This window comes from Mobula hypostoma, chromosome 3, assembly GCF_963921235.1.
Source record: "Mobula hypostoma chromosome 3, sMobHyp1.1, whole genome shotgun sequence".
In the NCBI taxonomy this organism is placed as follows: Eukaryota; Metazoa; Chordata; class Chondrichthyes; order Myliobatiformes; family Myliobatidae; genus Mobula; species Mobula hypostoma.
In genome coordinates, this window is record NC_086099.1 from 19,511,918 (window position 1) to 19,533,993 (window position 22,076).

Sequence of the window (22,076 nt, forward strand, 5' to 3'; positions counted from 1 at the left end):
TTTTCTGTTTTCAATTTATGATTTATAATTTAAATTTTTAATATTTACTATCGATTTGTACTCCAGGGAGCACGAAGCACAGAATCAAATATCGCTGTGATGATTATACGCTCTAGTATCAATTGTTTGGCGACAATAAAGTATAAAGTATATAAAGTATCTTATTTGGAATGGATTAAACTGATGCAGAATGCAGTGTTGGTGGTAGGTAAAGTCCGCATTTCAGCAACTTAGTTTACTGAGCAGTAACAATGTTAGAGCATGTGCGTGTCCCTAACCACATTGTATTGTATGAAAATAATGGGGTTACTTTTAAAAAGAGATTGTTAGATACATGGGTTATAACCAAAGAAAAGGTGGCCGGAGTTGCTTAGCACTTCAGTGCAAGGGTGTTTATTAGATGCGTCAAAAATCAAGCCTATAAAACTTAGCGAAGACAGTGAAAACTGTCAATATTTACAAAAAGATATCTACCAGTAAACATAATAATAACTTTGTACTATTCCTGTCCAGTGTGAACTCCATGGCAACCCCTATCACTGTCCCTTCCAGAGGGCGACGAGCTCCTTTTTATTGAGCACTAGGACATACCATCTTTCATTAACAACAAAGTTTGCCAAGACTACACTTGAATTAGAATATGCTGCACCCCACAATGTAGTCATATTACAAAATAAACAGAAGTATTTGCTTTAAATAAGGGATACAACAACATATACACATTTACATAACCCCATTATTAAAGAAATGGAATATTCTGCTGTGTATGGCGGGAAAGACACCATAAAGCCAACTCAAGCGCATCCGCTCGGTTTAGGACCCACTTTGAGGACATACTGGGGAAGACGTTGAAGTGCGCACTCTCAGCACAACGACAACAGAATGACAAGAAATATTTGTGTGTGCGTAAATGCGCATGTGTAAGGAGTGCATTTACTGAGTGCTCTCTGTCACAGAGATAGATAAAGATTAGCATTATTTGTCACAGGTACATCGAAACATCAAAAAATACAGCGAAATGTGTCATTCTCATCAGATCAGACTGGTAAGGATTGTGTTGCCTGGAGGTGTCTCTATGCTTCTGGTGCCAACATAACATGCCCACAACTCACTAACCCTAACTGTACATCTTTGTAATTTGGGAGGAAACCAGAGCATCGAGAGGAAATCCATGTGGTCACAGTAAGAGAACGTAGAAACTCCTTACAGACAGTGTCAGGAGTTGAATCCCAATCTTACAGGTGGCTGCTGTAAAGCATTGTGCTAACTGCTACCTACTGTATTGGAAATAAAATCTGATCTAAAGATGTTCTGGTGCTTTGGTTTCCTCCCACAGTCCAAAGACATACCAGTTAGTAGGTTAATTGGTCATTGTAAATTGTCCCGTGATTAGGCTGGGATTAAATAGGTGGGTTGCTGTGTGGTGTGGATCATTGGGCCAGAAGGGCCTCTTCTGCCCTGTATCTCTAAATCAATAAATAATTCTTCTGAAGGAAGTGATAGAACAAGAGATAAGTAGTGAAAAGATGAGCTCAAGCAGTGATTTGTAAAACTGAGTAAGGTTATGAGTTATGAGGCATTAGATTGTCCTGAGATCTTAAAACCTTGTGACTTGTCATCCAGAGGCTTTTCAGAGGGAGCTCAGTGATCAGTAGCCCTAAGGAAGACTCTTCTATAAGTAACTCCTCACCGCCTGATACATTAAGCATTTCAAACTCTTTGAAGCCAATGATGTAATTTGAAGATGAAGACAGTGGGGCCTCCCAGAGCTTCCTGTTCTCTTTCTCAGAAGTTCTGGATGACAGCAAGCAGGAGTGTCTGGATCACCATTTAAGCCTTGGTAAGAGACAAAGTCTAGCCATTCGTTCAAGATGAATAAAGCATGTAGAAACAATGACTAAGCAGCTGCCCTTTGAGTCTTCGTTGGGAAGTACATCACCGTATCAGTTCTTGGTAAAAGGGCATCATCATCATCTGTACAAGTAGAGAGAGGAGAGGCGTGAGATCAGAAATGGGCAACTCTTCTCACTGACAGAATCCTGCAACCAAAAATTTTCAAAGTACAAAGCCAGTCCTGTGGAGTCCACTCTGGGACTGTTGAATCACCTGGACTGAACTGGCGCTGTACTTGTTAGGAAGCTGTCTGACAATCTTACGTACTCTGATGATTTGAATATCTCTCTGTGAGATGAGGTGCCGGGTGCAACCTTGGGTAAATCAACTTTTGACAGAAGATCACACAGATGCATGATGGATCTACTCTTCACAATGGGACCGAGGAAGGGAATCCACATCAGTAGCCCAGTCCTGATTAACGGGTTGGAGAGCTTCCCAATGCAGTCTAACTTTAGTTCAGGCTGCCCTCACCTCGGCATCTTGTTTGCATACAGTATTGAGCCCTTAGCTTCATCAATCAGAAAAGACGTGGTATTTAAACTGTTTATGATCTCTGGTCACGAATGCAGCTTGGTTCACTGTTGTTTATGGATCGATTGGCATCTGCGTTCAGTTTGCACTGGCCTCTGTGGCCACTTCGAATCACAGCAGAACTGCGGTGATGTGTGGTCCAACTGATCCTTTGTTCTCTTCACCGTCAGGTCTGGTTATCTGAAGGTGCTGAGAATCTGTTCACAGGAGCCAGGGTGCTGCAGCAAAATCATGGTGGAGTGTAGAGTAAACATACACAGGAACTCAGACTGTAGGAGAAACTACCCCTTGACAATGGGCATGAACCTTGTTGTCAGGTATGAGGTGTTGCTCCATGTGATGCAGATGTGTCCTCTACCATGGTTGTGAGCTCAGACCATTGCCTGAGCTGTATTCCACATTATCTGGAGATTGGAACTGGATCTGGAGAAAGAGAATACAAATGTACAGATTTTTAGGGCTTGGGCTGTGGTCTGTAGCCAATGTTTTTCCATTAACTGTCTTTGCATGTGATAATGCATGAGGATGGCACAGTAGTGTGGTTAGCACAACGCTTTACAGTACCAGCGACCCGGGTTCAATTCCCACTGCTGCCTGTACAGAGTTAGTACGTTCTCCCCATGACCCTGTGGGTTTTCTCTGCGTGCTGGTCAGTGAGATAAATGGTCTGGAGGTAAATCAGGGGTTGCCAGGTGGCATGGCTTGATTGTGCTGTATCTCAATAAATAAATAAATATGAAGTTGTTTCTGCACCCCAGGCGTATACATGGTGAGGTTCTATCTATCTCGTGCTATGATGGATGGATCAGGTCATGTTGCCACTGAGTGTTCTGTTCTCCTGGTCTTTCATTGAGAAGTTGACGTGGAAAGAACATATTTGACCATAAGTCAACAGAGTTTGCACGGGATGTTTTCAGAGCCTTGTGGGATAAAAGATGGTGGGTTTTATTGGTTGGGTTCCTGAACAGACGGTCAAAGTCCATTGGCAGAATGGCTCATCAGCAGAATTTAGAAGCAAGTACCAGGACCTTACCTCACCGATGGTGAGAGTGCTCTGTCTCATCAGATCCCTTATGGACAGCTTAAATATCAACACCAATGTGAACTGGCCTCCAGATCCAGCTCAGACAAAAGTTTCTGATGTATCCTCCTGTAGTCATGGAGTCATTCTGCACCACAACAAGCCCTTTGCACCAACTGGTCAATGCTGACCATAACACCCTCCGTGCCAGTCCCAGTTGTCCACATTCAGCCCATAGCCCCCCCAAGCCACTCCCCTCCATACACCTACCCAAGTGTCTCTTAAATGTTGCAATTGTACCCACCTTGACCAGGTTCTCTGAAGATCATTCCAGTTACTCACTACTCTCTGTGTAATGGTTACCTCTAAGGTCTCAGAATAAGATTGAGAAATAAGACATAGTAATTAATTTAATCAAAATTTAATTCCTTTGTCCTGCTGGTGTTGAGTGTGCTGAGTGACACCTTCACTCCTCTAAAGCTCCTCATTGCCAACAACAGTGATGTCTTCTGCAAATTTATAGATAATGTTTGAGCTCAAAGTTCAAAGTACATTTATTATCAATGTATACAGTATACAATTTTGAGATTTGTCTTCTCCAGACAGTCATGAAGCACAGAAAACCATGGAAGCCGTTTGATGATGAACATCAAGCCCCCTCCCATGCACATAAAAAACAAATTACGCAAATGTCAACAAGAACAAATTACACAAACTGCGCAAAAAAAAAGTGTCACCTAACTACACAGTCATGAACAGAGCAGTGGTCTAAAATCTACCCTTGAGGTGCGTCTGTGTTGTCTGTCAGCAAGGAGGCGATGTTACAAGGAGATGTTATCACTGATTCATACTGCCTCTGGTCTCCTGACGAGGAAGTCAAGGATCCATTTGTAGGGGGAGCTGTAGAGAGGCTGGCAGATTACCGAGGACAGAACATTAATCAAATCTACCAGAATTAATGTTAATAAAGTATGATACTCTAAACAAGTAAACTAAGGGCAGAGCACTGATTAAGAGACAGATCATAAAGGAAGGGCTGAAAAATCCGAAGGATCTTATCAGTGAAGTAAAAGACATCGGAGTGGAAGATGGTTCGTGTAAAGGTCCTAGACAAGGAGTAGGTCAGTCTGTGCACCAGGTAACACAGATGATAAGGAACAGCTCAATATGTACAAGAAGAAAAAGGGTTATTAATGAATAAAAGATAAATTGCTAGATTGCAAAAAGCAGGTGAAATTTCCCTGTGACATCTGGCCACTTGATGGTGCCAACAGAACATGTATTTTGTTCATTTTTAAGAAGTTACAGCTTAAACACTTTGTTTACTGCTTTAGTAGTGTGTACAGAGATAGCTTTTAGAACCATGTAAAAGAACCAAAGATTTGAGCAGTATAGAAAGAGGCTATTTTTCCCATCAAGTCTGTATCAATTCTTTGTGGACCAAACCTCTTGATCACATTTTCCCAGAGGAACACGCACAAGATGCTGGAGGCTGTCAGCAGGTCAGGTAGCATCTATGGAGAGGAATAAGCAATTGTTGTTCTGGGCCGAGACCCTTCATCAGGAATGGAGAGGAAGGGAGAAGGTGCGGGTGGGTAGGAGTGCAAGCTGGCAGGTGATAGGTGATGCCAAGTGAGGTGGTTGGGTGGGGGGGGGGGAATGAATTAAGAAGCTGTGAGGTGATAGATTGAAGAGGTAAAGGACTGAAGAAGACGGAATTTGATAGGCTATAAGACCGTAAGATACAGGAGCGGAATTAGGCCACTTGGCCCATCAGGTCTGCTCTGCCATTTCATCATGGCTGATCCAATTTTCCTTTCAGCCCCAGTCTCCTGCCTTTTCCCGGTATCCCTTCATGCCCTGACCAATCAAGAATCTATCAACCTCTGCCTTAAATATACATAAAGACTTAGCCTCCACAGCTACTTGTGGTAAAGAATTCCACACATTCACCTCCCTCTGGCTAAAGAAATTCCTCTTCATCTCCATTCTGAAAGGACGTCCCTCTGTTCTGAGATTGTGTCCTCTGGTCTTAGACTCTCCCACCACAGGAAACATCTCTACATCCAACCTGTCAAGGCCTTTCCCCATTCAATAGGTTTCAATGAGGTCACCCCTCATTCATATGAATTCTAGTGAATACAGGCCCAGAGCCATCAAATGCTTTTCATATGACAACCCTGGAATCATTTTCGTGAACCTCCTTTGAACCCTGTCCAGTTTCAGCACATCCTTTCTAGGATAAGGGACCCAAAACTGCTCACAATACCACAAGTGAAGCCTTACTGGTGCTTTATAAAGTTTTAACACTGCATCCTTGCTTTTATATTCTCATCCTGTTGACATTAATGTAATATCAAATTTGCCTTCCTTACCACAGAGTCAACCAGTAAATTAACCTTCAGGGAATCCTGCACAAGGACTCCCAAGTGCCTTTGTGTCTCAGTTTATTGTATTTTCTCTCCATTTAGAGAATAGTTAACCTTTTTATTTCTTCTACCTAAGTGGATGACCATACACTTCCCAACACGGTATTCCATCTGCCATTTCTTTGCCCATTCTCCTAATTTGTCTATCCTTCTGTAGTCTCTCTACTTCCTCAAAACTACTTTCCCCTCCATCTATCTTCATATTGTCTGCAAACTTTGCAACAAAGCCATCAATTCCATCATCCAAATCATTGACATATAAGGTAAAGAGAATTGGTCCAACACAGACCCCTGTGGAACACCACCTGTCACCAGCAGCCAACCAGAAAAGCCTCCCTTCATTCCCACTCTTTCCTCCTGCATATCAACCACTGCTTTATCCATGCTAGAATCTTTCCTGTAATACCATGGGCTCATAGCTTATTAAGCAACCTCATTTGTGGCACCTTGTCAAAGGCCTGAAAATCCAAGTACACAACATTAACCGATTCTCCTTTGTCTATCCTGCTTGTTGTTTTTCAAAGAATTCCTACAGATTTGTCAGGCAAGATTTTCCCTAGAGGCAACCATGCTGACTATGGCCTATTTTATCATGTGCCTCCAAGTACCCTGAAACCTCATCCTTGATAATCAACTCCATCATCTTCCCAACCACCGAGGTTAGACAGACTGGCCTATAGTTTCTGTTCTTCTGCCTCTCTCCCTTCTTGAAGAGTGGAGTGACTTTGCAACTTTCCACTCTTCCAGGATTATTACAGCATCTAGTGATCCTTGAGAGATCATTACTAATGTCTTTGCAATCTCTTTAGCCACCTCTTTCAAAACCCTGGGCTGTACACCATCTGGTCAGGTGACTTTTCTACCTTCAGACCTTCCAGTTTTCCAAGAACCTTTTCTTTTTAGTAATGGTAACTTCTCACTCTTCATGCCCCCTGACCCCTGGAACTTCCACCATACTGCTAGTGTCTTCCACAGTGAAGACTGACGCAAAATATTTAATCAGTTCGTCCGCCATTTCCTTATTCCCCATTACTACCTCTCCAGCATTGTTTTCCAGTGGTCCGATATCCATTCTCACCTCTCTTTTTTCCTCCTTAATATTATTGGCTAGCTTAATTTCATATTCCATCTTTACCTTTTTAATGACTTTTTAGTTGCTTTCTGTTGGCTTTTAAAAGCTTCCCAATCCTCTAACTTCCCACTAATCTTTGCTCTATTATTTGCCCTCTCGTTGGCTTTTATGCTGGCCATGATAGTGTCATCTTTCCTTTAGAATACTTCCTCCTCTTTGAGGTGTATGTACCCTGTGGCTCGGAATTGCTTCCAGAAAATCCGGCCTTTGCTGCCCTGCCATCATCCTTGCTGGTGTTCTTTTCCAATCAATTCTGGCCAACTTTTTCATGCCTCTGTAATTCCCTTTACTCCACTATAATACCGCTACATCTGCCTTTAGCTTCTCCTTCTCCAATTTCAGGGTGGATTCGATCATCTTATGATCGCATACCCTGAAGGGTTTTTTTACCTTAAGGTCTGTAATCAATTCTGGTTCATTGCACAACAGCCAATCCAGAAAAGCTGATCTCCAGTGGGCTCAGCCATAAGCTGCTCTAAAAAAGCAATCTTGTAGGCACTCTTGAAATTCCCCCTCCTGGAATCCAGCACCAACCTGATTTTCCCAATCTACCTGCATATTGAAATCCCCCATGACTATTGTAATATTCCCCTTTTGGCAAGCATTTTCTATCTCCCATTGTAACTTGTAGACCACATCCTTACTACTGTATATAATTCCCATCAGGGTCTTTTTACCCTTGCAGTTCCTTAGCTCTGTTCTCAATGATTCAACACTTGACCCTATGTCACATCTTCCTAACGATTTGATTTCATTTTTCACCAACAGAGCAATGGCACTCCCTCTGCCTTCCTGCCTGTCTTTTCGATACAATGTGTATCCTTGGACATTAAGCTCTCAGCTATAATCTTCTTTCAGCCATGGAAGAAGATAGGAGAAGATAGTGGGCTATGGAAGAAAAGGAAGGAGGAAGGGTGCCAGAGGGAGGTGTTGGGCTGTGGTGAGGAGTTGAGGTGAGAGGGGAGTTAGGTGGCCAGGGAGCTTCGAGAGCTTGTTTGATCATTTGACAACACCATCAATCCTTCTACCTGTAATCTAGTTTCCTTCTTGAGGGAAGCTAGGATGGGGAATGTGTAGTAACTTCTACTTTGAAAAAGGCACACTCGACAACTTCATGCCCAAAGAAACAACTTTATCTTGAACTTCAAAACTGTTATGTATATACAGAGGCTTTCACAACCCGTACGGCATGGCAGGCACACTGTATGCAAAACCCACCGGAAGTAAAAAAAGAATGGAAATAGAACCCCCCCCCCTCATTATCCTAATTAGTATTAACTTACTTTTAATAATGCTCACATTACAACAGAATGGAAAAACTGAGAAGGGTGCGGGTGGCGGGGGGGGGGGGGTGGGGTGTAAGAAGAAATTACCGGAAGTCAGAGAATTCAATGTTCATGCCGTCAGGTAGAATAAGAGGTGTTGCTCCTCCAGCCTGAGAGTGGCCTCATTCTTGCACTCGTTCCTTATGGCCTTTAAAATAGTTTACTCTTAGTTACCAATCAAGTTCATTTTCAAAAGGTCCTCTTTCTGAAAAGGTATAATTGCAAAATTTTTCAGGTAGAACAGAACAAGAGTTTTTAATTTGCTTTGGGATATTGTAAAACAATTCAACACTATTACAGCTTGGGGCGTTGGAGTTCAGAGTTCAGTTCTGATGGCACCTGTAAGGAGTTTGTATGTGAATGTATGGGTTTCCTCCGGGTTCTCTGGTTTCCTCCTACATCTCAAAGATGTACCGGTTAGTAGGTTAATTGGTCAGTGGTGTAGTTGTTAGCGCAATGCTTTACAATACCAGAGAAAGGGGCACAATTCGCACTGCTGCCTGAAAGGAGTTTATATGTTCTCCCCATGACCACGTGGGTTTCTTCCAGGTCCTGTGATTAGGCAGGATTAAATCGGGGGATTATTTGGCAGCGTGGCTCGAAGACCTGGAAGGGCTTGTTCCGCGCTATTTCTCGATAAAATAAATATGTTGTTTTGTGATTAGGCTGGGGTTAAGGAAATGGGTTGCTGGGTGATGCAGCTTGCTGGGCCTGTTCAATGCTGTTTTTTTTATATGTAGGCATCTGTTAGTCTCATGAGACCATGGATTTGTGCCTTTGGAAGGTTTCCAGGGCGCAGGCCTGGGCAAGGTTGTATGGAAGACCGGCAGTTGCCCGTGCTGCAAGTCTCCCCTCTCCATGCCACCGATGTTGTCCAAGGGAAGGGCATTAGGACCCATACAGCTTGGCACCGGTGCCGTCGCTAACGTAAGCACCCCTAGTCTAAATGTTTGTTGTTGGTTTATTTTGGAAAATAGAGAATTAACACAAGTAAAGGGAAAGATTTGGGAAAGGGATAAAAAAAAAAATGAAAAAATTAAGTAAATAAGTACATAGGGATTGGATAATTATGTCTGCAGGCAGGAACAAGCACGAACAAATTGGGATATAAACACCTACAATGGTTGGTATATAGGCTTGTATGCAACATTTTGGACCAGTGGAAATGGTCCAGAAGGGTTGTATGGAAACTATTCTTACCATTTTTCTTAACAACTAATTTCATTACTTAGCCTAATAGGTTAGATTTACCACAATACATAATTATCTATTTAAATGTTTATTTTGCTTTTATATCATCTCAATGTGTACTTAAGAATGTATAAATAATTGTAGTTTTATACATATAAAAAAATGGAAAAGGTTATATGTGTGAAAAAAGTACATGATAATTGTGAACTCCTTATCCAAATAAAAATAAAATTAAAAAAAAAGAAAAATGTAGTTATTCACATGTTGGTCAAGCTGTAAACAGCAGTGAAAATGGTGAATATTTGATTTGCTTTTTTGAAAAGAATGAAAGGCAAGAATGATATACAGATAAGTTTGGATAAAATAGGTGTACGGAAGTTTCTGAAAAGCCACCTTCAACTGGAAAAGGATTGTCAAGCCAACTGATACTTCTGTTTCATTCCCAAAGTTTTTATAATTTTGTTGTTCTGTATAGCAGTTGTCAGAATTTTATTTTCCATTAAGTTAGACGCATTTGTTTCAGTGGGACAAATTTTATGTAAGTTTGTGAAGTAATTGTTAGTTAGGCCTTGGCGTGTGTTTAATGGATTTTTGAAAGACAACACCTATGACAATGAGACACATCGTCAGTACCATATCCTCCAATGCTCGAGCTTGAACACACCCATCTGCCTGAAGGCAGGTTTCAGCCTGTACTTGGCTTTTCGTGACAGTGTTAAGGATTTCTATATCAGAAATACCACAGATGGTGAACCATGTAACAACATTACAAAAGATTGATAAACAGAGCAGCTTCTACAGGGAGAGCGGAGTAATTAAAACGTGGGTGAAGCCATTTAGTTTTGAATTACTATTATAGTGAGGTGCTGCATAATTTCTATTTCCAAAAATAGACTCTTTCCCACTTCTCAATTATACAGTTAAAGTTAAAGCTTCTTCTGATTGGCAAAAATTCAGATGTAAACATATATGTTACTTAAAAAATATTCTAACATAAAAACCTGAAAAAAATCGAGCCTGAAAGAGGTGGCTGAAGAGATTGTGGAGGCATTAGTAATGATCTTTCAAGAATCACTAGATTCTGGAATGGTTCTGGAGGACTGGAAAATTGCAAATGCCAGGGGAGGCAGGCGGAGGAAAGGAAATTAGAGGTCAGTTAGCCTACCTTCAATGGCTGGGAAGATCATAAGACCGTAAAACCATAAGACACAGGCCTATTAGTCTGCTCTGCCATTCCATCATGTCTGATTTATCATCCCTCTCAACCCCATTCTCCTTCCCTCTCCCCGTAACCTTTGACACCCTGATTAACTAAGAACCTATAAACCTCTGCTTCCACAGATGCATTACCACAGATTCACTACTAAAGATGGACGTCCCTCAATTCTGAGGCTGTGCCTTCTGATCCTGGACTCCCCCCCGCTATAGGAAACATCCTCTCCAAATCCACTCTATCTAGGCCTTTCAATGTCCGATAGGTTTCAATGAGATCCGCCCTCATTCTTGAAACTCCAGGGACTACAGGCCCAGCGCTATCAAATGCTCTTCATACATTAACCCCTTCATTCCAGAGGATCATTCTCCAGAACCTCCTCTGGACCCTCTCCAATGCCAGCATGTGTTTTCATAGATAAGGGGACAAAACTGCTCACAATACACCAAGGGCGTTCTGAGCAATACTTTATAAAGCTTCAGCATTATATGCTTACTTTTGCATTCTAGTCCTCTCGAAATGAATGCTAACATTACCTACATGGCCATGTATTTTCATACACTATATTTCATCTGTTGCTTCTTTGCCCATTCCCCAAACTGTCTAAGTCATTCTGCATACACCCTGCTTCCTCAACACTACCTGCCCCTCCACCTATCTTCATATCATCTGCAAACTTGGCCACAAAACCATCAATTCGTTCTTCCAAATCATTGACATGTAACATGAAGAGAAGCCGTCTCATCACTGACCACTGGGGCACACCACTTGTTACTGGCAGGCAACCAGAAAAAGCCCCCTTTATTCTCATTCTCTGCCTCCTGCCAGTCAGCCAATCTTCTATCCATGATCATAACTTTCCTGTAATACTATCTTATTAAGCAGCCTCTTGTAACCATATAACCATATAACAATTACAGCACGGAAACAGGTCATGTCGGCCCTTCTAGTCCGTGCCGAACTCCTACTCTCACCTAGTCCCACCGACCTGCACTCGGTCCATAACCCTCCATTCCCTTCCTGTCCACATATCTATCCAATTTAACTTTAAACGACAATATCGAACCTGCCTCAACCACTTTTGCTGGAAGCTCGTTCCACACAGCCACAACTCTCTGAGTAAAGAAGTTCCCCCTCATGTTACCCCTAAACTTTTGCCCTTTAACTCTCAACTTATGTCCTCTTGTTTGAATCTTCCCCCACTCTCAATGGAAAAAGCCTATCCACCTCAACTCTATCAATCCCCCTCATAATTTTAAATACCTCTATCAAGTCCCCCCTCAGCCTTCTACACTCCAAAGAATAAAGACCTAACTTGTTCAACCTTTCTCTGTAACTTAGGAGATGAAACCCAGGCAACATTTTAGTAAACCACTTGTGCAGCACCTTGTCAAAGGACTTCTGATAATCCAAATAAACAACATCCCTGACTCTCCTTTGTCCATTTTTCCTCAAAGAATTCCAACTATAAATATTTGTCAGGCAATATTTCCCCTTGAGAAAATCATGCTGAATTTGACCAATTTTATCACATGCTTCCAAGTAGCTTGATTGCCTTCTGTAGCTTGAAGTTAATAACTCATCAGGGGTGATTGATAAGCTCGTGGCCTAAGGAGATGCCTTTAAACTTTCTGCATAATCACTCAAAGACTTGACCTGCATGTGCATGTAATGAGAGCTGTGTAACTCATCTCCTTCTACCTTAGGCCATGAACTTATCAATCACCCCTCACATATCCTTGGATGTTAAGCTCCCAGCTATGATCTTCTTTCAGCCATAACTCAGTGATGCCCACAACATCATACCTGCCAATATCTAACTGTGCTACAAGAGCATCTACCTTATTCTGTAGACTGCGTACATTTAAATACCCTATAACCTCTTCAGTCTTGTATTCATCACCCTTTTTGATTTTGACCCCTGTTACACATTAACTCATCCCACTGACTGCAATTTTGCCCTGTCATCTGGCTGTCTTTCCTTACTGTCTCAGTACACACTGCATCTATTTGTACACCAACTGCTCACATCCTCAGTCCTATCACTCCAGTTTCCATCCTCTTTGCTAAATTAGTTTAAACCATCTCCCACAGCTCTAGCAAACCTGCCTGCAAGGATATTGCCCTCCCTCCCCTTGGGGTCAAGTGTAACTTGTTTTTTTGTACAGGTTATACAAAGTTACAGAATCTTCCCCAAAAGAGATCCCAATGATCCAGATACCTGAACCTCTGCCCCCTGCACCAATTATTAAGTCACACATTCACCTGCCAAATCGTCCCATTCTTACCCTCACTGGCATATAGCACAGGCAGCAATCCAGAGATTACTAACCTGGAGATCCTGCTTTTCAGCTTTCAGCCCAACTCCCAATATTCTCTCTTTAGGACCTCCTCTCTTTCCCAACATGTATCATGATTTCCAGCTGTTCACCCTCCCTCCTCAGAATGCTGTGGACCCTATCTGAGACACCTCTGAACCTGACACCTGGGAGGCGACATAGCATCCTGGAGTTCCTTTCATGTCCACATAATATACTTGCTGCTCCTCAAACAATGGAATCCCCAATCACTACTGCTCACCTCTCTCCCCTTTCTCTTCTGAGGCACAGAGACCCGATCACTGCGGCTTTGTCCTGGTAGGTTGTCACTCCGAACAGTATCCAAAGTGGTATACTTATGATTGAGGGGAATGGCTATAGGGATACTCTGCACTGGCTGTCTATTCTCTTTCCTTCTCCTGACAGTCACCCAGGTACCTGCCTCCTGCAGCTTAGGGGACTATAGGAGTGAAGACCTCCCTGTAGCTCCTATCTATGAGCTCCTCATTTTCCCATATGAGCCGAAGATCATCCATCTGCGGTTCTAGTTTCTTAACATGGTCTCTAAGGAGCGGCTACTTGGTACACATCATGTAATGTAGCTATCAGGGAAATGGAGGTCTCCCAGAGTTCCCACATTTTGCACAAACAACACATCACTATCTCCAGATTTATTCTCAGTGCATTAGCTATGTATTAACAGAATAAAAAACTTTCTAGAAACTTACTTACATAGTTATTTAGAACCTCGGCCTGTACTTGCCCAAGCCTGTTCTTGCAGAAGCCTATTGAGCCAAAGTTTGACCACGCTAACACTGGCCTTCAACAATGGCCACTCCACTTACACCTCCCTTTATTTTTATTGGCCCTGCACTGATTGCAACCCTTGAAAAGAGTGAAAGTGCAGGAACTATTTTTAAACCCTGTGCTGCGTCACCAGCAAACGACCTCCCACGCTGGTTGCAGCCCACTGAAAAGAGGTAAAAGCACCAGAGCTCTTTTGAAACCTTGTTCTGTGTCACCAACAAATGACCTCTTACATTGATTGCATCCTGCTGAAAAGAGCTGAAAGCATAAATACTCTTTTTAAACCTCGGGCTGCGTCAACATGAGCGACCTCTCATGGCAGAGGGGTAATTGTAGGCATATAATAAAATAGGTCAAAGTCAGCATGATTTCCTTAACGTGAAGTCTTGCCTGACAAATCTGTTTGAATTTGAGAAAATAACAGGTGAGATAGGCAAAGGAGAATCAGTAAATATTGTTTATTTGGATTTTCAGAAGGTCTTTTACAAGGTGCCACACATGAATCTGCTTAACAAGAGTCTATGGTATTACAGGAAAGATACTAGCATGGAGAAAATATTGGCTGACACTCAGGAGACAAAGAGTTGGAATAAAGGAGGCCTTTTCTAGTTGGTTTTTGGTGACTAATGGTATTCTGCAGGGGTCGGTGTTGGGACCACTTCTTTTTGTGTTATATGTCAATGATTTGGATGATGGAATTGATGAATTTGTGGCCAAGTTTGCGGATGATACGAAGATAGGTGGAGGGGCAGGAGGTGTTGAGGAAGCAGGGAGTCTCCAGAAGGAATTGGACAGATTGGGAGAATGAGCAAAGAACTCGCAGATGTAATGCAGAGTAGGGAAGTGTACGGTCATGTGCTTTGGTAGAAGGAATAAAAGTGTAGGCAGTTTTCTGAACAGGGGGAAAATTCAAAAATCAGAGGTACAGGATTCTCTAAAGGTTAACTTATAAGTTGAGTTGGTGGTAAGGAAGGCAAATGCGATATTAGCATTCATTTCAAGAAAACTCAAATATAATAGCAAGAATGTAATGCTGAGGCTTTATAAGGCATTGGTCAGACTGCACTTGGAATATTGTTATCTAAAAGATGTAGTCGCATTGGAGAGGGTGCAGAGGGGTTTCACAAGAATGATTCCAGGAGTGAAAGGGTTAAAGTATGAGAAGCGTTTGACAGCTCTGGGCCTATACTCACTGGATTTTAAAAGAATGATGGGGGGAATCTCATTGAATCTTATTGAATATTGAAAGGCCCAGATAGAATAGATATGGAGAGGATGTTTCCTATTTTGGGTGAGCCTAGGACCAGGGGGTGCAATGACAGAATAGAGTGATGTCTGTTGAGAAAGAGATGAGGAGGAATTTCTTTATCTGGAGGGTGGTGGATCTGTGGAGTTCATTGGTGCAGACGGCTGTGGAGGCCAAGTCATTGAATACATTTAGAGCAGAGGTTGATAGGTTCCTGGTTAGTTGGGTGCTAAAGGTTATGAGGAAAAAGCAGGAGAATAAGGTTGAAAGTGATAATAAACCAGCCATGATGGAGACTTGATGGGCTGAAAGCCTAATTCTGCTCCTATGAATTATGGTCTTATGGTCTTATGGCCTTATGGTCAATGCACATGTACCTAAACCTCGCCAAACAATGTATGACCATTTACCTTGAAATATCAAGCATTACAATGTTAACTTGCACTTATATAACACTACAATGAACTACATACAATGCAAAATGATTAGTGTGAGCATTAAATTGAAGTTTCAACCTGTAGCCTCATAAAGAGACTAAAGACCAAAATCTTGGTCAAAAGGTGAGGTTTTATTTGGAGTATTGCACTCTGTTCCAGTTACCTCATTATAGGAAGGATGTGGAAGCTTTAGAAAGGATGCAGAGGAGATTTACTGGAATGCTGACTGCATTAGAGGACATCCTATAAGGATAGGTTGTGTGGGCATGTGGCCAAGTGGTTAAGGCATTGGACTAGCGACCTGAAGGTCATGAGTTCAAGCCCCAGCCAAGGCAACGTGTTGTGTCCTTGAGCAAGGCACTTAATCACACATTGCTCTGCAACGACACTGGTGCCAAGCTGTATGGGTCCTAATGCCCTTCCCTTGGACAACATTGGTGTCGTGGAGAAGGGAGACTTGCAGCATGGGCAACTGCTGGCCTTCCATACAACCTTGCCCAGGCCTGCGCCCTGGAGAGTGAAATCCATGGTCTCGCAAGACTAACGGATGCCGAAAATATAAGGATAGGTTAGTTAGCTTGGGCTTTTCTCTTTGGAGCGAAGGAGGATGAAAAGTGACTTGATAGAGGTGCACATGGTAAGAGGCATAGATAGCCAGAGACTATTCTCCAGAGTGGAAATGGCTAATAAAAGGGGGCGTAATTTTAAGGTGTTTGGAGGAGAGTGTGGGGGGTCGATGTCATAAGTAATTTTTTGTAACACAGATTGGTAGGTGTGAGTAGCGGTCTGCCAGGGGTGGTGGTAGAGGCATACACATGACGGACATTTAAGAGACTCTTAAATGGGTAAATGGATGGAAGACAAAATGGAGGGCTATGTGAGAGGGAAGGTTAAGATTGACCTTGGAGTAGGTTAAAGGGCTGGCACAACATTATGGGCCAAAGGGCCTGTACTGTGCTGCACTACATTCAATGTTGAGGTTAGATGGCTTTTAAGAGGGAATAACGCTGTAGCTGCCTTGGTGGAGTGATTCAAACTGGGGATGGCAAAGACCAGCTCAAGTGGTGTACAAGCAACACACATAGAAGTTGCTGGTGAACGCAGCAGGCCAGACAGCATCTCTAGGAAGAGGTGCAGTCGACGTTTCGGGCCGAGACCCTTCGACAGGACTAACTGAAAGGAGAGCTAGTAAGAGATTTGAAAGAGGGAGGGGGAGGGAGAGATCCGAAATGATAGGAGAAGACAGGAGAGGGAGGGATGGATGGAGCCAAGAGCTGGACAGTTAATTGGCAAAAGAGATATGAGAGGATCATGGGACAGGAGGCCCAGGGAGAAAGAAAAGGGGGAGGGGGGAAAAACCCAGAGGATGGACAAGGGATATTGTGAGAGGGACAGAGGGAGAAAAAGGAGCTAGAGAAAAAGAATGTGTGTATATAAATAAATAAATAACAGATGGGGTACAAGGGGGAGGTGGGGCATTAGCGGAAGTTTGAGAAGTCAATGTTCATGCCATCAGGTTGGAGGTTACCCAGACGGAATATAAGTTGGAGTTGTTCCTCCAACCTGAGTGTGGCTGAGTGTAAACTTCCGCTAATGCCCCACCTCCCCCTCGTACCCCATCCGTTATTTATTTATATACACACATTCTTTTTCTCTCTCTCCTTTTTCTCCCTCTGTCCCTCTCACTATACCCCTTGCCCATCCTCTGGGCTTTTTCCCTCCCCTTCCCCTTTTCTTTCTCCCTGGGCCTCCCGTCCCATGATCCTCTCATATCCCTTTTGCCAATCACCTGTCCAGCTCTTGGCTCCATCCCTCCCCCTCCTGTCTTCTCCTATCATTTCGGATCTCCCCCTCCCCCTCCCACTTTCAAATCTCTTACTATCTCTTCTTTCAGTTAGTCCTGACGAAGTGTCTCGGCCCGAAACGTGGACTGTACCTCTTCCTAGAAATGCTGCCTGGCCTGCTGCGTTCACCAGCAACTTTTATGTGTGTTACCAACTTTTATGCTTTAATTAAGAAAGGAATGTCCTGTCTAATCTTCATCAGAAACCGCCTTTTGTCGAAAGCAAAAGGTGAGAAAAGTCAGGAGACATCCCTTTGTGGGTTTTGTGAGCTTCCCTGATGGAGAAGGGGGAGGATCATGGGATGGGAGGCCCAGGGAGAAAGAAAGGGGGAGGGGAGCACCAGAGGAAGATGGAGAGCAGGCAAGGAGTGATTGTGAGAGGGACAGAGAGAGTAAAAAGGGGATAAAGAAAGAAAGATAAATAAGGGATGGGGTAAGAAGAGGAGGAGGGGCATTAACGGAAGTTAGAGAAATCAATGTTCACGCCATCAGGTTGGAGGCTACCCAGACGGAATATAAGGTGTTGTTCCTCCAACCTGAGTGTGGCTTCATCTTTACAGTAGAGGAGGCCGTGGATAGACATGTCAGAATGGGAATGGGACGTGGAATTAAAATGTGTGGCCACTGGGAGATCCCGCTCTCTCTGGCAGACAGAGTGTAGGTGTTCAGCAAAACGATCTCCCAGTCTGCGTTGGGTCTCGCCAATATATAGAAGGCCACATCGGGAGCACCGGACGCAGTACATCACCCCAGCCGACTCACAAGGTGAAGTGTCGCCTCACCTGGAAGGACTGTCTGGGGCCCTGAATGGTGGTAAGGGAGGAAGTGTAAGGGCATGTGTAGCACTTGTTCTGCTTACACGGATAAGTGCCAGGAGAGAGATCAGTGGGGAGGGATGGGGGGGACGAATGGACAAGGGAGTCGTGTAGGGAGCGATCCCTGCAGAAAGCAGGGGTGGGGGGGAAGGGAAAGATGTGCTTAGTGGTAGGATCCCGTTGGAGGTGGCGGAAGTTACGGAGAATTGTATGTTGGACCCGGAGGCTGGTGGGGTGGTAGGTGAAGACAAGGGGAACCATATTCCTAGTGGGGTGGCGGGAGGATGGAGTGAGAGCAGATGTGCGTGAAATGGGGGAGATGCGTTTGAGAGCAGAGTTGATGGTGGAGGAAGGGAAGCCCCTTTCTTTAAAAAAGGAGGACATCTCCCTCGTCCTGGAATGAAAAGCCTTATCCTGAGAGCAGATGTGGCAGAGACGGAGGAATTGCGAGAAGGGGATGGCATTTTGGCAAGAGACAGGGTGAGAAGAGGAATAGCCCAGATAGCTGTGAGAGTCAGTAGGCTTATAGTAGACATCAGTAGATAAGCTGTCTCCATAGATAGAGACAGAAAGATCTAGAAAGGGGAGGGAGGTGTCCGAAATGGACCAGGTAAACTTGAGGGCAGGGTGAAAGTTGGAGGCAAAGTTAATGAAGTCAACGAGCTCAGCATGCATGCAGGAAGCCGCGCAATTCTGGGCTTTTTTCCCCCCTCCCGCTTTTCTTTCTCCCTAGGCCTCCTGTCCCATGATCCTCTTATATCCCTTTTGCCAATCAACCACCCAGAACTTGGCTCCATCCCTCCCCTTCCTGTCTTCTCCTATCATTTTGGATCAGCCCGTCCCCCTCCCCCTTTCAAATCTCTTACTAGCTCTTCTTTCAGTTAGCCCTGACGAAGGGTCTCGGCCCGAAACATCGACTGTACCTCTTCCTAGAGATGCTGCCTGGCCTGCTGCATTCACCAGCAACTTTGATGTGTGTTGCTTGAAATTCCAGCATCTGCAGATTTCCTCGCGTTTGCAAGTGGAGTACAGATGTTATTGAACTGGAGGTACAAGAGTAGGGGTGAGGCCATGGAGGAATTTGAGCACCAGGATGGGAGTTGTAAAACTAAGGCTTTGCTGGAATAAATCCACGTAGGCCTGCCATTATAGTGGTTTTGAGTGAATGTAATTACAATAATGATGTATTTCTTCATGAGATTCAAGATTCAAGATTGTTTGGTGTCATTTCTAGTACACAAGTGTAAAGGAGAACAAAAAAATGTTAATTTGGATCTGATGAAGAGTGTAAAAAACACACTAAGATAAATAATGAAAAAAAATCACAGTAAATATAAATACCTTATATGCATAGATCGATTATAGATACAGGCGTGTCTATACTGTACATAAGATGACTGACAGGAAATGATAAAGTCGTGGTGGTTCGGGGTATGGAGGGTTGAGTTAGTCCGTGGAGGTGTTAATCAGCTTTATTGGTTTTGGAAAGTAGCTGTTTTTGAGTCTGGTGGTCCTGGTGGAGGGCTTCTCGCCAATTGCCTGATGGGAGTGGAACGAACAGGCCATGATTCTGTGGGCAAACTATGTTGGTGCTGGAAGCATGGCAGCCTTGTGGGCTGTCTCCAGCGCATCCTTGGCCTGTGTTGGTCGTTGACAGAAATGACGCATTTCACAGTCAGTTTCAATGTACATGTGACAAATAAAGCAAATCTTTAAAAAATCTGATTTCTTCCAAGATAATTTTCTTAAGCAATACTTATTTTTTATGGGTTTTGGTGTAAGTGACAGCTTGTAAATTAGCCCACGTATAATCAGAATTTATGGTGCAGCCATGAGGTACATCTGGATATTTGAATAACAGCTTGTTCCTTTGAAACTGCAGTTTCAGTCAATAGACAAAAATGACTCTGAAGATTAGCATATGCCACATTGGTCTGTTAAGATATGATTGCATGCATCCTGTATATTATGAACTCAATGCTCAGTGAAGGAATCCAGTGATACCCTATTGAATTTGATTTTGTTCTATAAATTCCAAACTCCCTTGCTTTAAGACTGTGTTTATCTGGTTCTGCCTGAGGGTGTCCACAGGACTCCAAAGTACTTAAAAGCAGGAGCTGAGATCCGGTAGTTTCCAATTGCACTGCTTTGGGGTTTGCAGCAAGATCAGTTCACTGAAACCTTAAATCTTCCATTCAAAATGGGAAAACAGAAGGCAGTGATTAAAAAACTTGAAAATACATTCAAAATACAGAATCTATTGGGAAGACAATGTCTTGCAGAATGTTTAGGGACGTTAATTCTTGTGGTAAGTTTTTTTCCTTTATGTTCTCATTTAGTACCAGTGTCAAGCACTTTAATTATTGTGGTAACTCTTTTGCAAGATAGTATTTGATGTTGTTTGTCACCAAGTAAAAATTAGAATGTGGAAATTAAAAAGCGTTGCAAAAAGAAATTGAAATTTATATAAAAAAAGTTGCTGGAAATTGTTCTTACAAATTCCCTTGACACTTCTAACTTGAAAAACAAACATTTCTTTGTGATCAGTGAAATATTGCAAAATGAGTGTTTTTTGAAAGTTTTATAGCCATTTTGTGCTCTTTCATTTTACTTATTTAGGATTAGGATTACTTCTTAAAACAAAGTGTCTGAAAGTTTGATCTCTAGTATTCATACTCTGGTATTCACATCTCTGGTAATCTGAACATTTGGAGAGAGGAATAAGTTGTGTTAAACTTTTAGCTAAAACAGAAGAGTTTAACATACTAAAAAAGCAAATTCTGGCATTTTGGTACTTTAGATATTGTATGGAACTCAACGGGAGAATGCAAATGAGCTGGTGAAGGGAAGATAGACTTTGAGTTGCATTTTTCTGACTGTTGATTCTTCTGCGACTTTTCATTTCAGCTGTTTTTGAAAGAAATCAAATGGATGTATTGCTTCATTGAATTTTTTAGAAATTCTTCATTAGATTGTAAACTTAATTGATAACTAGAATTAATGTTTTCCTGTGATTATATTCCATCTTAATCAATCAGATCTGAAACATATTTTGTTAAAATATGTCAAAGGATTATTAATAAGTACCAGGCACCTTCAGATTTTAAAACTATGCATTATTTTTGCAGATAAATAAAGTGTAAATAATGAAAAAATTAGCAAATGTACAATATAAACTAATATTCTCTAGCAGTACAAATAACATTGTTTTGGCTACAGCTAATTTTACAAATATTGGTACATGTATGAATATTTTGTCTAAATTTTGGGATATTTGAATAAATAGTAGAAATCTCAGGATTCATGTGGTTTGGATTCTTATTCTATTTATTGTTAGATTACTTATCCTAGTTTCTGGAAGAGTTTATTCGAACAAACCACCGTATATTCATCAAAAACGCAGGAGATTCTGCAGATGCTGGAAGTCCAGTGCAACACACACAAAATGCTGGAGGAACTCAGCAGGTTGGGCAGCATCTATGGAAATGAGTAAGCAATCAACATTTTGGGCCCAGACTCCTCATTAAGACTCACATATATATTCATCAAGAGCAATAAAGAGTCTCCTGAAGGAACTCAGCGGGTTAGGTGGCAAATGAGAGGGGAAAGGGATTGTTGGCAATGTGTCTCCATGTACCGTATCATTGAATATCTCCCAGTGTAGAGTTCTTCCCAAATGTGAATCAATGGGTTGGCATGATAGTGCAGTGGTTAGCACAATGCTTTACAGTACAGGTGACCCAAGTTCAATTTTGCCTGTAAGGAGTTTGTACATTTTCCCCGAGACTGTGTGGGTCTCCTCCCCAAAGTCATACAAGACAGTCGGTTGATTGGTCATTGTAAATTGTCCCGTGATTAGGGTCTGATTAAAT

General features: G+C 42.6%; 2 protein-coding genes across 3 annotated transcripts in view; both read left to right on the plus strand.

Moving 5' to 3' along the window:
* Positions 1-22,076, plus strand: part of nol6 (nucleolar protein 6 (RNA-associated)) — a 342,540-nt gene that overhangs the window by 145,470 nt on the left and 174,994 nt on the right. The window lies entirely within an intron of this gene.
* The window catches only part of LOC134343360 (aquaporin-3-like), a 33,180-nt gene continuing 31,433 nt past the window's right edge, over positions 20,330-22,076 (plus strand). Inside the window, exon 1 of one of the 2 annotated variants that reach the window (XM_063042060.1) lies at positions 20,330-20,512. In XM_063042060.1, the coding sequence (XP_062898130.1) occupies positions 20,405-20,512 (108 nt within the window). In that variant the 5' untranslated portion in view covers positions 20,330-20,404. Of the gene's footprint in view, positions 20,513-21,548; positions 21,694-22,076 lie in introns of those variants that run through there. The other variant, XM_063042061.1, reaches the window with a different exon arrangement.